Source organism: Mixophyes fleayi, chromosome 1, assembly GCF_038048845.1.
Source record: "Mixophyes fleayi isolate aMixFle1 chromosome 1, aMixFle1.hap1, whole genome shotgun sequence".
In the NCBI taxonomy this organism is placed as follows: Eukaryota; Metazoa; Chordata; class Amphibia; order Anura; family Limnodynastidae; genus Mixophyes; species Mixophyes fleayi.
This window is the reverse complement of record NC_134402.1, coordinates 344,793,778-344,806,453: the sequence shown is the minus strand read 5'-3', so window position 1 is coordinate 344,806,453 and position 12,676 is coordinate 344,793,778. Positions and strand designations below refer to the sequence as shown.

Sequence of the window (12,676 nt, the reverse complement as noted above, 5' to 3'; positions counted from 1 at the left end):
GATGAGAACGCACCCCAGGTCATGGGAGTCTCCTTCACAGTGTGTAAGGGCATTGTTTCCTTGTATCAGATCATTCAATTTATTTAATCATTTCAGTAATGACACACTCCTCTCCAAACAATAGAAAATAGAGTGCTATTGAATGTGCTTTAATGCTTAATAAATGATAGAATTTCAATTACAGTGACTTTCTCCCAAAGAACTTTAAGTTCACTTTTCTCCATTTTGCATATGCCAACTTTTAATGGTATTGTAATGAGCAATTAAACCCAAATGATGGAAGACTAGCTTAGATAAACAGCCCTTGTGTAATGAAAGTAATGAACTAATATTTATTACGAGCTTGGTTATTGCCTCACAGCTCTGTTATTTGCTGCACTGATATATGGAGGAAGGACAGATGATGCATGAGGTTTGTTTATTGTCTGCCCACATTGGGAGTAAGCTGTATCAGGTCCATTTAACTGTGCTGCTCCTGATAATGTTAGTGGAGCTGGGCTTTGTGCACACAATATGACAAACTCTTCAGTAAATAGTCACCTTTCAATTTTGTTTTTCAGTGTATGGTCCATGCATTTTACACCTTATCTGACGCCTGAGAGATCAAAAAAATGTTCACACATAAAAAAGTAAATTGTTGATGTCACAGTATCACATTAAATGCATGGTGGTAATGTAAGGGTAATGTATAGCTTTCAGCACTGTGTACCACAACAGTGTGTAACAGACAGCAGCTTGAAATGTAATGCAAATATGTTATCAATACATTTTATTAAACTACATTGTTGTATTACCAGTGAAAATACCTGATCTATGAAAACTATCACTATTCTCTGGTGATCAATTGGTTTCTGATGATTAAATAGGTAATTTCCTTACCCCAGCTTTGTACTAGATAAAACAAGAGCAAATTTGCACCTGGACAAATCATTTAAAGATGCAAGAGGTACAAATGCATTTCTTTTTTTATTTTGCATACAAGGAAAATACTAAATCTGTCTGCACATTTTAAATCCCCCTCCCCTGCAGCACAACATGTTTTGCCTGGATAGTCTCCTGCTGCTCTATCATTATTTCCCATTATTTATTTACAATTATTATTTACCATTATTTATTTATGCTCCTTCCGCCCTCCATGAATCTCAGTGCCAGTTGTGGCTTCACTGGACCAGCACCGTTTAAAGCACAGTATATACTGTGCATAGTATATATTTATATTAATAATTTAAAAACAGTCAGCATCCAACCTCCTACATACTCAGCTGGCACAGCACTAGGCATCTTGGGATGGTTTCCACTATTACAGGGAAACTACGAACATAGGATCCCTCTACTACAGTGAATACCAGCCTGTCAGAGCAGGGTTGGTTTCACTGTCAGGGGGAGCCAAAAAAAACCAGCATGCCCCCCTTCCTAAGCACTTGGGCTTTTGTGGTCCTGTGAGCTGTAGAGGCTGAGTTAATTGACAAGCAACTTTGCCACCCTAGCGGTATAAGTATAATGGACACGGGTTCTTAAGATCCCTATCCACTATACCAAAATAGTAAAAAAAAAAAAAACCTTAATCCTAAAATAAATCTTAATTGAATAAGACTACTCAAACCCTCTGTCACCATTTTATAAAATAGAAAATAAAATATTGTTTTCTTTTTCTTCATCTGTCATAGTTCAAGTGGAAAAAAATCCCATTATAAAAATTACTCACCCACACATAAGCGCTGACCTCCACTAAATGATGGTGTCCCCTCCTTGGAAAAGGAACATTTTCCCCACACTGGCCATTTTCGATTGGCTGCTGGTGCCTCACAATGAGGCGCTGGCACTGAAATCCTTTTTCTACCGTGTAGCCATGTAGAGAGTGTTCACGCATAAAAATACAGCAATTTTAAGATTTTCCGTTTCTTGACCATGGATAGTAAAATATTAACTTGAAACCCTTTTTTGATATGTAATGACTGCTCATTGTTGAAAACCTTGGTTTAGATCAGTGTTGGCTAACCTGTGACACACCAGGTGTTGTGAAACTACAAGTCCCAGCATACCCTTCCAGCAATAAGCTGCTATATATTGGCAAAGCATGCTGGGACTTGTAGTTTCACAAACACCTGGAGTGTCACAGGTTAGCCAACCCTGGTTTAGATCATCCAATTTACATTGTATATTTATCTATCACTTATGTGTTAGGCATAAGCTTGTTTCATTCAAGCTACAATGAAACTCTTCTGAAGTGGATGTAGTGTTGTGGCCTATACCTACTACAGCCAAAATATTGCACAACACAATCTTCAGTAGACATTTTAATTGTGTGCAGAGATTCAGGAATTGAAAGAGTTATTCAAATAACATACTGTTTTAAAAGACTCTCTTGTAAGATGTCAATCCAGGCAAGGTGAATCACGAAGTTTATCCCTGGAAAAGTGACAAATGCTTTGTCTGATAATGACACAATAATCTCCATTGGACAAGTGCTTAAAGGCAGGTAAGAGACTAGTAGAATAAAAATTAAATTAATTGAATACAAGCCAAATATATTTTATATATGTGTAGCTGCAACGTTATTTTTAAATATACCCCCATGGCATTCAATATTAATGTTTCTATGTAGTTTACTTCAGTTTCACAAGCAGATCACTGTGAAGGAAACAGCACAAACTGCTTTGTGCAATTTGAAAATGTGTGGACTTATTTATCTGGGTGCTTCACTAGAGAATTATTAATTTATTTAATAAGAAAGTTATTAATTAATCAGTTTTGTTTTATTTCAAGCTCCATTTCAGCTCACCATCTTGGATGACTATCCAATGACAGGGACTCAGGCGGCTCACTATCCAACTCAGGAAACAGGTATCTAGTGATGTAACAGATGGCTGTATTAAATAATTAGCAATGAATTAAGGGATGCGATCTGACAAGTTAACTTTGATACACATCAAACTAAGCCCATTGAAAATGATGTACTGAGATTTCTCACAGGTGACATAAGGCCTCACTGCCTCAATAATGTCTTTATATCTCATGAATAGTGACTGCTCTTTTATGTGAGACAACATTGGTGAATAAATCTGTACTTATTCAGTAGTGCATGAGGTACTTCCTACTAAACTGTTGGAGATGCTGGTGTTTAAAAAGTAAAAACCCACAAAGTAGAGAGAGCCACCGGTAATGTGATTGTATATAGCACGTGTAAGCATTATCTCATAGAAGACAACCTTTACTTGTGAGTAAATTTGTATCTTGGGCACAAATATGTTTTGCTAATGTAACTGCAGAATATAAAAGAGATGAACTTCATTCTATGTGTCTTAATTATTTCCGAGCCCATCTGCACAATTAACACTTGCAGACATTTACCAAAACTCTGGGGTATTAACAGCAAATAGATTCCTTGCCCATTGGTGATTATTGCTTACTTACATTTGCATCTTATTTACATATTATTTAGCACAATTAATCACACATGCTGATGTGAGGGATGCTCTGTTCTCTTGTATAGGAAGTACAATAAAAAGGCACATGATAATTGTAGGAATTGTGTACCAGTTCGTAGCACAAAATCTACCAGCAGAAAGAAGCTTTTCACTTATATCCTCCTAAAGTAAACTCTTCTCTGTCTTTTAAACCTCCAGCTGTGAAGTGCTCTGTCCCTCTCTTCCTTTTGGTATTTCCACACCGGATCCATGACAGCTGATCCACTTAGTGGAAGAGTTACTATCATGTGATGTTCAGTGGTCTATGAACAGATGGTGGAAAGTGTCCTCCTTTCTTGTGTTTGACCAAGAAGGTATCTCTGTATGTATATCCCAGGTCTAAATGCAACACCCCTCCTTTCCATAGGCATCAATTTCGACCATGTTTTATCCAGTTTCTTATAATCCATTTCTGTCCTGAGCATCGCTGCACCACCAGTCTAAGTCCAAAATTTGCATCCTTGGACATCTCAACTTCTAGACAGCGACCTGTGTCCTTGCTGACAATGGGACTATTCTGTAGGCAGGATAGAGAATAACGATTATTATTTCTGATCTCATATTATTCAGAGTAAAACAACATTCTGTTTTGGAAAATGAAATATATATGTAATGTATTTTCAGATATTGGAGAAAAGAATGAGTAGCATAAAACATCATCAGTTCATATACTAACTTACTATAATATGTTGGGTAATTTTAATGTCCCTCTGAGACATAAGGTGATAATTAAACCTAGGTACATGGAAATACTGCAGTGCCATCGAAAAAATATTCTCTACAGCTGTGATCGAAACAAGGCCCCCATCATGATGTCCTCAGGGCCTTGACTGCAGCCCTCTAGATCAAGAATATGTGCCCTAAGCATTTGCTTAGATTAAGTGAAATGTTGTTAAGATACTGACACAATAGAAATTGGAGTGAGTTCAATAGTGCTGTGTGTTTCTCTACAAACGTAATGTGTGGTCCAAGTGCTACAGTTGAGGCCCCTAAAAACTATCATTACCCTTACTACGGTAATAGTGCACATATTTACCGTTAGTACAGTAATTTCAATGCTGGCATTTTGCTTGCAGCTCACTGAGTTGCGAGCAGAAATCGGTGTTGAAATTACCGTATTATCGGTAATATGCTTAACACTGTGGTGTGTCAGGGGGGATTGAATTCCCCCCATAGAGTATAATAAAAGTCAATACATCCAACTTGTGTGAATCTGTGTGACACAATGGCATAAGGGACAAATGAAATACACTTGTATAGAAATGTTCATCAAGTGGTACTCATATTTTAAGCTTTGAGAATAAAGTTGAGTAAGAGGCTTGAAATGTTTTGAAAAAGTTGTACTTTTTACTGTGAGTACTTTTAGCAGGGCCGCCATCAGGGAGGTACGGGGGGTACTGTTGTACCGGGCCCGGGCTCACCAGGAGGCCCAGTACAACAGCGCAACACATACTGACCTGGGGGCCCGCTGTCTTGCAGTCCGCTGGTCTCCGTTACTCTGCCTTTGACAGATCACATGATCGCGGGGGGAATGATTCCTCCACCCCTGTGATCGCATTCTGGTGCCTGGCTGTCATGGTGACAGCCAGGCTGAAGACAGAATAGCGGAGACCAGTGGACTGCAAGACAGCGGGCCTCCAGGTAAGTATGTGTTGCGCTGTTGCTCATGGGGGGGGGGCGCTCATCGGGGAGGGAGGGGGGCCTGGTGGCACAGGGGCCCCGTACTGGGCCCCATGATTTCTGAAGGCGGCCCTGACTTTTAGTATTTTTATTTGCAGATCTGGGGGTAAATGTATCAAGCTGAGGGTTTTCCGGCGGGTTTGAAAAGTGGAGATGTTGCCTATAGCAACCAATCAGATTCTAGCTATCATTTTGTTGAACGTACTAAATAAATGATAGCTAGAATCTGATTGGTTTTTCCAACCCGCCAGAAAACTCTCAGCTTGCTACATTTACCCCCTGGAGTGTTTCTCCTGTGAAAAAAAAGAGTCCGGAAAAAGTGTACCCACTCTGATATATCACTTATAATTTGTTAAGCGTAAGTGAGCTCTCATTGCTGTACATTTTTACACCAGTACATTTATCACTTTGCTCCTGTGTGCCACAGTTGCACACTAGAGGAACACAGAGGAGGTAATTTATAAAGCTTAAATAAACCAATCCTCTTTGGTGGCACCATGCAGTACAATTTGTGCTGATGCATCTAGATTTATGCCATTTATGTCAAAATGCATGGATTTGAGGAGCAAGATGATGGGGTTTGCGGAGGAGCATAAATTTGAACCAAATGATGAGAATAGTTGGGCGGAGCGTGGTTATTCCTTGTTCAGGGCAGGTAGGTAGAAGTGCCTAGTTTTGCAGGAGCAAAATCCCCTCAGTTAACAGCTCTTCAGATTTTTCAGGCTCCTGGCAAATCTAGGCACACTTTTATTTTCTGTAAGTGTTAGCTTGAAGTCCTCTGGGTGGACCATATAAGCCCTCGTGTGCAAAATTCCAGCATTTATACCAAAAGAGTTAAAAAAAAAAAAGACTCATACACAGTATTCAAATTAAGTTTATATGTACAAATGATTCCCCAAGACCCTTGTTCTCAACGTTCTTAAATATAATAAAATATTATTTTCATTCTTCTTTCTTGATCTGCTAAAGTCCAAATGAAAAACAAAAACTAAACAAAACCATAAAAAATAAAGCCCTAAATACTGATAATTCCCCGGGATTTCTCTTTACCAACAGTCAATAACCAGCAGTCAGTTTCGGAAATAGTTTATTTTTGGCTTACAATGAAGAGCAGTCCCTGAGACTCTCAACTATAGTCATTCTGCTTTGGTCATTACCTCGTTTGTAGTGTGTGTGGGGTTTATGGGAATTTTTCCCCATTTAGATTTTGAAGAAAAGAATATTTATTTCTCATTTGGACTGTGAAGTATCAAAAAAGAGGTGTAATATTTTTTTTTTTTTGCATCAATGTTTTTATTCAACTTTTTCAAAGGTATATGGGATATAGAAAAAAAAGAGGGGAAAGGAAAATACAAACAAAGGGAAACACATAGGGAATCCCCACGCAAGGGGGGAGCTGTAATATTTTAATGTATATTTAATAAAGTTTTGAATGTTAGTTTGGAGAAGCATTTGTTCAATTAAACTTGATTTGAAACTTGTATATCCAACTTTATATTTTTTTTTTAGAAATTCCTGCTCATTATAATTTGAGTCCTGGGGTGGCAAAGATGTCATTCCAGGGGTCCCCATTTTGTTAACTGCTTCCTCCGCCACAGCCCAATGGGGAAGGGAAGGCCCAACTGCTTTTCACCAAGGGGTTAGTAGCCACAGGGAGCAAGCTCATACTGTTTTTATGCACCTTTCCCACATAGAGGTGCAATTCATGTGCTGACCATCACGCGGACCTCACCTTTGTGGTCTGCCTGTTATAGTAAAAACTGGCCCAGACTGTCTAGAAGTAGGGCTGGTTCAGGAATTGTGGGGGAAAAATGGGGCACAGTGACCATTTTAAAGTATTTATGTTTAAACAAGCCACTAGGTATAGGGACTATTTTATTATAGGTGACCTTCAGTGGAGAAATCCAAGCACTATAATAACAAAGGTGACACATGGACACATGCAATGAAACAGACCTGATGTCCGTTTAGGAGGAGGAGGCTAAAGCACGCAGTATTTTAAGATGGAAACTGAAAGCTTTATACTATTGGAAACGATGGTACTAAAGGGCTATTAAGCTGGACTCTGATGTAACATTCACAGAGCACCTCCTAGATGCTTTTCCGCCTCTCCGCAAATTGAGGCGCACTTCTAGTTTGTATAGTCTGCCCCTGGGGTGTATGGGGTGTGTGTTGTAAATGAGGTCCACTTTCCCTTGTACCAAATGTGTCAAGTTAAAATATTGCACAGACTTCTATGGAAAAAGTGAGAAATATTTAGCAAATATATGCCACTGAAATAGACTAGCTTCCCTCTACAGATACAGTAGTGTTGAGAACATACTTTAATGACTCTTTTTCTGCTATCTAAATAATGCCTTCATTATTAGCAATCTCTCACCTGTGTAAAATCCCAGAGTTTTTGAGTTGGCCTCGGGATGTCTTCGCATTTCTTTAGAGCGGGTATTCTTCCTTTGCCGTCATCAATCAGACACTTTGTATCAGGTAAGAAGGCAGTGGAGCCCAGGGGACCTAACTGCAGCAGACCCTCTGAGCTGTAACGCACCAGCTGCATCAAAACAAGTGGGAAAACTGGGTCACCGGCTGTTATGCCAACTGTCAGCAGCGAATGTTCTATCACATTGGGGTACGTACAGCAATTACTTCTACAAAAGAATTATGCTACTTATTCTGAAGCAACATGTCATTTATATTTTACACTTTGCTGTATATATATATATTTATTTATATATACATATATATATATATATATATATATATATATATATATATATAGTATAGCCTGTGATAGTTAAAACAGAGGATTTGAACTTATTTATTCTTCTGGGTTTTGGTGGCATTCAGTTGCCTAGTCTGGGATTACAAATATTGCACACTGTGTTATTCTCAAATATATTGCATGCTATATGGTTAAATATTATGGTGGAAAGTCGGTGTATTAGCATGATTGTAGATTTGGACACAACGTAAAACCATTTGATCCACTAACCATGTTTTAGTTACCGTTTTGCTGTCTGTTTCATAATACTGATTTTTATAGGCTGTAGGAGTCTTCTTCTGAACTAACCTTACAAAATAGTTTGGGGAAAGAAAATTTATTACCCCAGTACCAAGTTTTGTGTGCACAACTGTTTTGAAGGGGCACAATTACTCATACTTGCCAACTGTCCCTGAATGTCAGGGAGACTCCCTGAAATAGGGGTGGTCTCCCTCATTCCCTGAAGAGTCTGGCATTCTCCCTGATGCTGAGCCAGTCAGTACAAGACATTGGCTTAGCCATCTGTGGCATGATGACACAGTTCAGAAATTGTGTCCTATGTCCATGTATTGATGCCAATGGAGGTGGCCATTTTCATGGAGACCAAGATTTAATCAAAGACTGACAGGTAAGACAACATGACTTCAGTAATGGAGACAGAAATGTAAAAGACACTTCAGTCTCTAGAGATTCATTAGCTGCTTTTCTTTAACGCATAGTTGCCTACTTTCCTGGAATGTCCGGGAGACCTCCCAGGCTCCCGGGAGAGCAGGGCAACCACCCGGTTCTCGCCCCCGCAATAGATAAGTGGGGGGGCCTTAACGACTCAAATATCGCGCCATCTTAGCCCCACCCCATGCTATAATTGGCCAAAATTGTGACAATCATTTAGGGGGCAAGGCCAAAATGATATGATTCATCAAGCCCCGCCCTCACACGCCCCCCTCCCCTGGGATCTCCCTGAAGTCCACGAGGAAAATTTGGCAAGTATGCAATTACTCTACCGTGAGCATACAATGATGCTTTAAACAACTACTTTGCTTTTACTTTTCTTTGCTTTTTTCATATTCTTTTTATATTAAAATATTAATATTCTTTTTATATTAAAATACAACATAACAATTTCAATGTCTACATCACTAAATGAGCTCCAGTCTGTGGCAGAATATATTAATCTTTTTCTGCTTGTATTATTGTATAATAGCTGTCTTTTTTCAGCATACTTTGTGGATTACTGATATTCCTGATCATAGTGGGTAATTCAGCACCAAACACAAGACAGGGACAGTGTTTTTACTAATGTGTAATAACATTGTAGGCTTCCTCAAGCATTTATTAACAGCATATAATGGAACAGGCAGTATCCTGAAAAATGTATGCCTCCCAGCTACCTCAGTTTATGTGGAACAGTCCTCATGGAGATTGTTCTGACAGTCAGGACTTCTGTCTCGCTTGCTGGGACTGTTCGGAGGTATTTTTTTTACTACTTAAAGCCCTGTGTCATCGCTCTTGTGCCACAAATGCAAAAATTGTATAGATACATATTCAACAAATAAGAAAGGGGCAGCCGGCAAGCCATATAATCCTATTACCCTAGACTTGGACCATGCTACAAATCCAGGCTCTGGAGTGGAACCCTTCCAGTGTGGACTGTGAGGTACAACTAACAACCCTGCTGATGTTTATTTCATTCATATTTCACTTTCAGAGTATATAAAGCCAGCAATGAACAGCGTTTTATGTGATCAAATACTCCCAAATTAGCTACTTTCTGATCTTTCTTAAACCCAAGAACCAAAGAGAAATGATACAACGGGCAATTATCATCAGCTTTTCACTCACTTTATAAGAACTGGACAAAGCATGGATTTCAAAATGAGCTTTCAATATATGCCACTGATTTATTCTTTGTGGGTGGATGGAAATAGACAATACAAAGCTGCAATGCTCAGTCTAATCCTCAAGCAATGTGTACAGACCAGGATCTTAAGAAAATCTGGGCTCAAGAACAAGTGGAGTGGATCAATCAAGACAAATGAGTCACTGGCTGCTTGAGCCATGTGCTCAAGAAGGGATTATAGTAGGACTCTGAGGAGTACACTTGGTCATTCTACAATGACAGACACTTTGTAGCCCATCTCTGACACAATGCCTTCAGTCCCTTGCTTAGCATGCAATTGTTGGCTCTGATAACCACGTCATGCAGACAAAGACTATCGCTTACATTTCCATTATAACTTGCTTCTCTGGCAAGAAATGGTTAAACTCTTCTAATTTGTCAGATAATATTCCGCTAAACATGCAAATACAACCTCTCCAGTATCTGTCACCCTGAATTTTTCTACAAAAGCAAGAATAAACAACAGAGAGAAATATCTTTGCAGAGAGGAGACATTCACAAATAGCCATTATGAAAACAAAGTGTTCAGCTGAGCGTTATCTTAAATTTATAGGGCAGCACTGCTGTTGGTAATAGGAGAATTTATGCTTGGGTAAATATAGCTAAACAGACAAGGAATGCTATTAAGATATGTTGTGACAATAAACTAAAGTAGAGAGTATTCTTTTATAGATGCTGAAAAGCCCATGTAGGTATTTTTCATGTCTTAATTACATAAATACACATATCTTTTCATTACTGGAATAAAATGTAATCCTTTTATCAAGTTATGCAACTTCCTTGTCTTTATACAGAGACAAAACTCGAGACACAAGGTGACAAATAAAAGTCTTTCCCAAAACGGGCTTAAGGTGCCCGTACACACAATTTTTTCTTGCAAACATATTTCATGAGACCTTACAATTATTGTTGCATGTGTCAAACACAAATGAGCTTAATTGAAAGATCTTAATTGAAAAAGATCTTTCAGAATTTGCTTATCAAAGTTTGAAAAATTTGAAACAATTGTATTACTATATAAAGTATGTGTGTGCGTAGACTGAGCAATCTCTTTCCTTTGCTTGCTTAATAGATAACATTTATAATTAGATTGTTCTAAGTGTATACAAGTTGTTCATTGCAAAGCTTGTTTGCAGGGGCCCAACTAGACTATTTGTAATAGACAGATTTGGTAAGGGCTCCTATGTACCGCCCAGAAGTGAAAATAAACATATACATATCTATCCTTGATAGGGGTAGAGGGTCCCCCCACCACCTGCTGCTATATTAGTTATACCTTTGATTGTTTGTGAAAATTTCTTTCTATTTAAATTAATAGAATTGTTGCATATTTGGTTACCTTTAAACACCCTGCAGATATCTCTGTTAATGAACTTTGGCTCCACGCATGCTCATACTTGCCAACTCTACCTGAAGAGTCTGGCATTCTCCCTGATGCTGAGCCAGTACAAGACGTGGTTGGCTTCGCCATCTGTGGCATGATGACACAGTTCAGAAATTGTGTCCTATGTCCATGTATTGATGCCAATGGAGGTGGCCATTTTCATGGAGACCAAGATTTAATCAAAGACTGACAGGTAAGACAAAATTATTTCAGTAATGGAGACAGAAATGTAAAAGACACTTTAGTCTCTAGAGATTCATTAGCTGCTTTTCTTTAACGCAAAGTTGCCCACTCTCCCGGAATTTCTGGGAGACTCCCGCATTTCTGGAACGGCTATCAGGAGAGCAAGGCAACCTCCTGGTTCTCACCCCTGCAATAGATAAGTGGCGAGTGGTCTTAATGACGCAAATAGCGAATCTTCTTAGCCCCGTCCCCTGCTGTAATTGGGCAAAATTGTGACATATGACAATCGTTTAGGGGGTGGTGCCAAAATGATGTGATTCGTCAAGCCCCGCCCCTGCACGCCCACCACCCCAGGATCTCCCTGAAGCCAACAAGGAAAAGTTGGCAAGTATGAGCATGCTCTGTAAGCAAACAACCATGCTCTCTGAATAAACTGTGTCTATCTCTTTGAAAGTACTAATCATGAATGTTTGACCACCAAGTTCCACTGCTCTGTTATTGTTTATGTATGAAATTTCACTTTTTATTTGCATTGCAAACAATACAACAGCTCTCAATTATGATACATAGATCAAATTAACCATGAATCTACCTAAATAATCTTGGAATATGTTATAGGAACAGTCAGAGTTGGCAGAAATCTTGCACACTACATTACCCAAACTGTATCACTAGTTATTCATAATGCACTTTAGATGTGTTGAATCCTATCTTCCAAACATCTCTTTTACAGTTTGTATCAAATTGAAGGTCTAACTTAGGCTAGGTACACTCTGAGCATTTTCATCCAATAATTGGGTAAATCAGCCGACATATGACTGTTCGGTCGGAAGTCTGGTTACTGTGTATAGTGACATGCTGGTCGAAAGTCATTCCAAAGTGTCGATTGTCGGCTAATTTGGTTGGTCGCACTGTTTAATATTTTCTGACCAATCACCGACCGATCATGTAGTGTGTATGTAGTCATGCTCACAATCTCAATAGAGTTTACAGAGTTGTGCTGTTTTCAGCCAATACTAGCAATGAATGTCCCGGTGAATAAATGTAGAGAGTGCTGTAGAAGGAATAATTCTTTTGTTCTTTCTGAGATAGAATGTTTCGTTTCAGAGTCACAGAAGCTAATAAAGTTCGTTAGGACACGTGGACAGCTATAAGAAGGCAGTTTTAATCAGTGTGACAATGTGACGATAATGAATGAATGAATATTGTGCTGTCATTCTCTGAAGACTAGAGGACCAGATGAAAGACCAGATGAAGAGCATAGATCTGAAGGTAAATTGTGTCAGTGTGTATGCATGAACCAC

At 38.9% G+C, this 12,676-nt stretch overlaps 1 protein-coding gene across 1 annotated transcript in view; it reads right to left on the bottom strand.

Moving 5' to 3' along the window:
* Positions 1-2,284: 2,284 nt before the first annotated feature.
* Positions 2,285-12,676, bottom strand: part of GALNT9 (polypeptide N-acetylgalactosaminyltransferase 9) — a 203,866-nt gene continuing 193,474 nt past the window's right edge. The window contains exons 10-11 of the mRNA XM_075217144.1: positions 7,528-7,695; positions 2,285-3,984 (exon numbers count right to left, since the gene is read on the bottom strand). Of these exons, the coding sequence (XP_075073245.1) occupies positions 3,838-3,984; positions 7,528-7,695 (315 nt within the window). The 3' untranslated portion in view covers positions 2,285-3,837. The remainder of the gene's footprint in view (positions 3,985-7,527; positions 7,696-12,676) is intronic.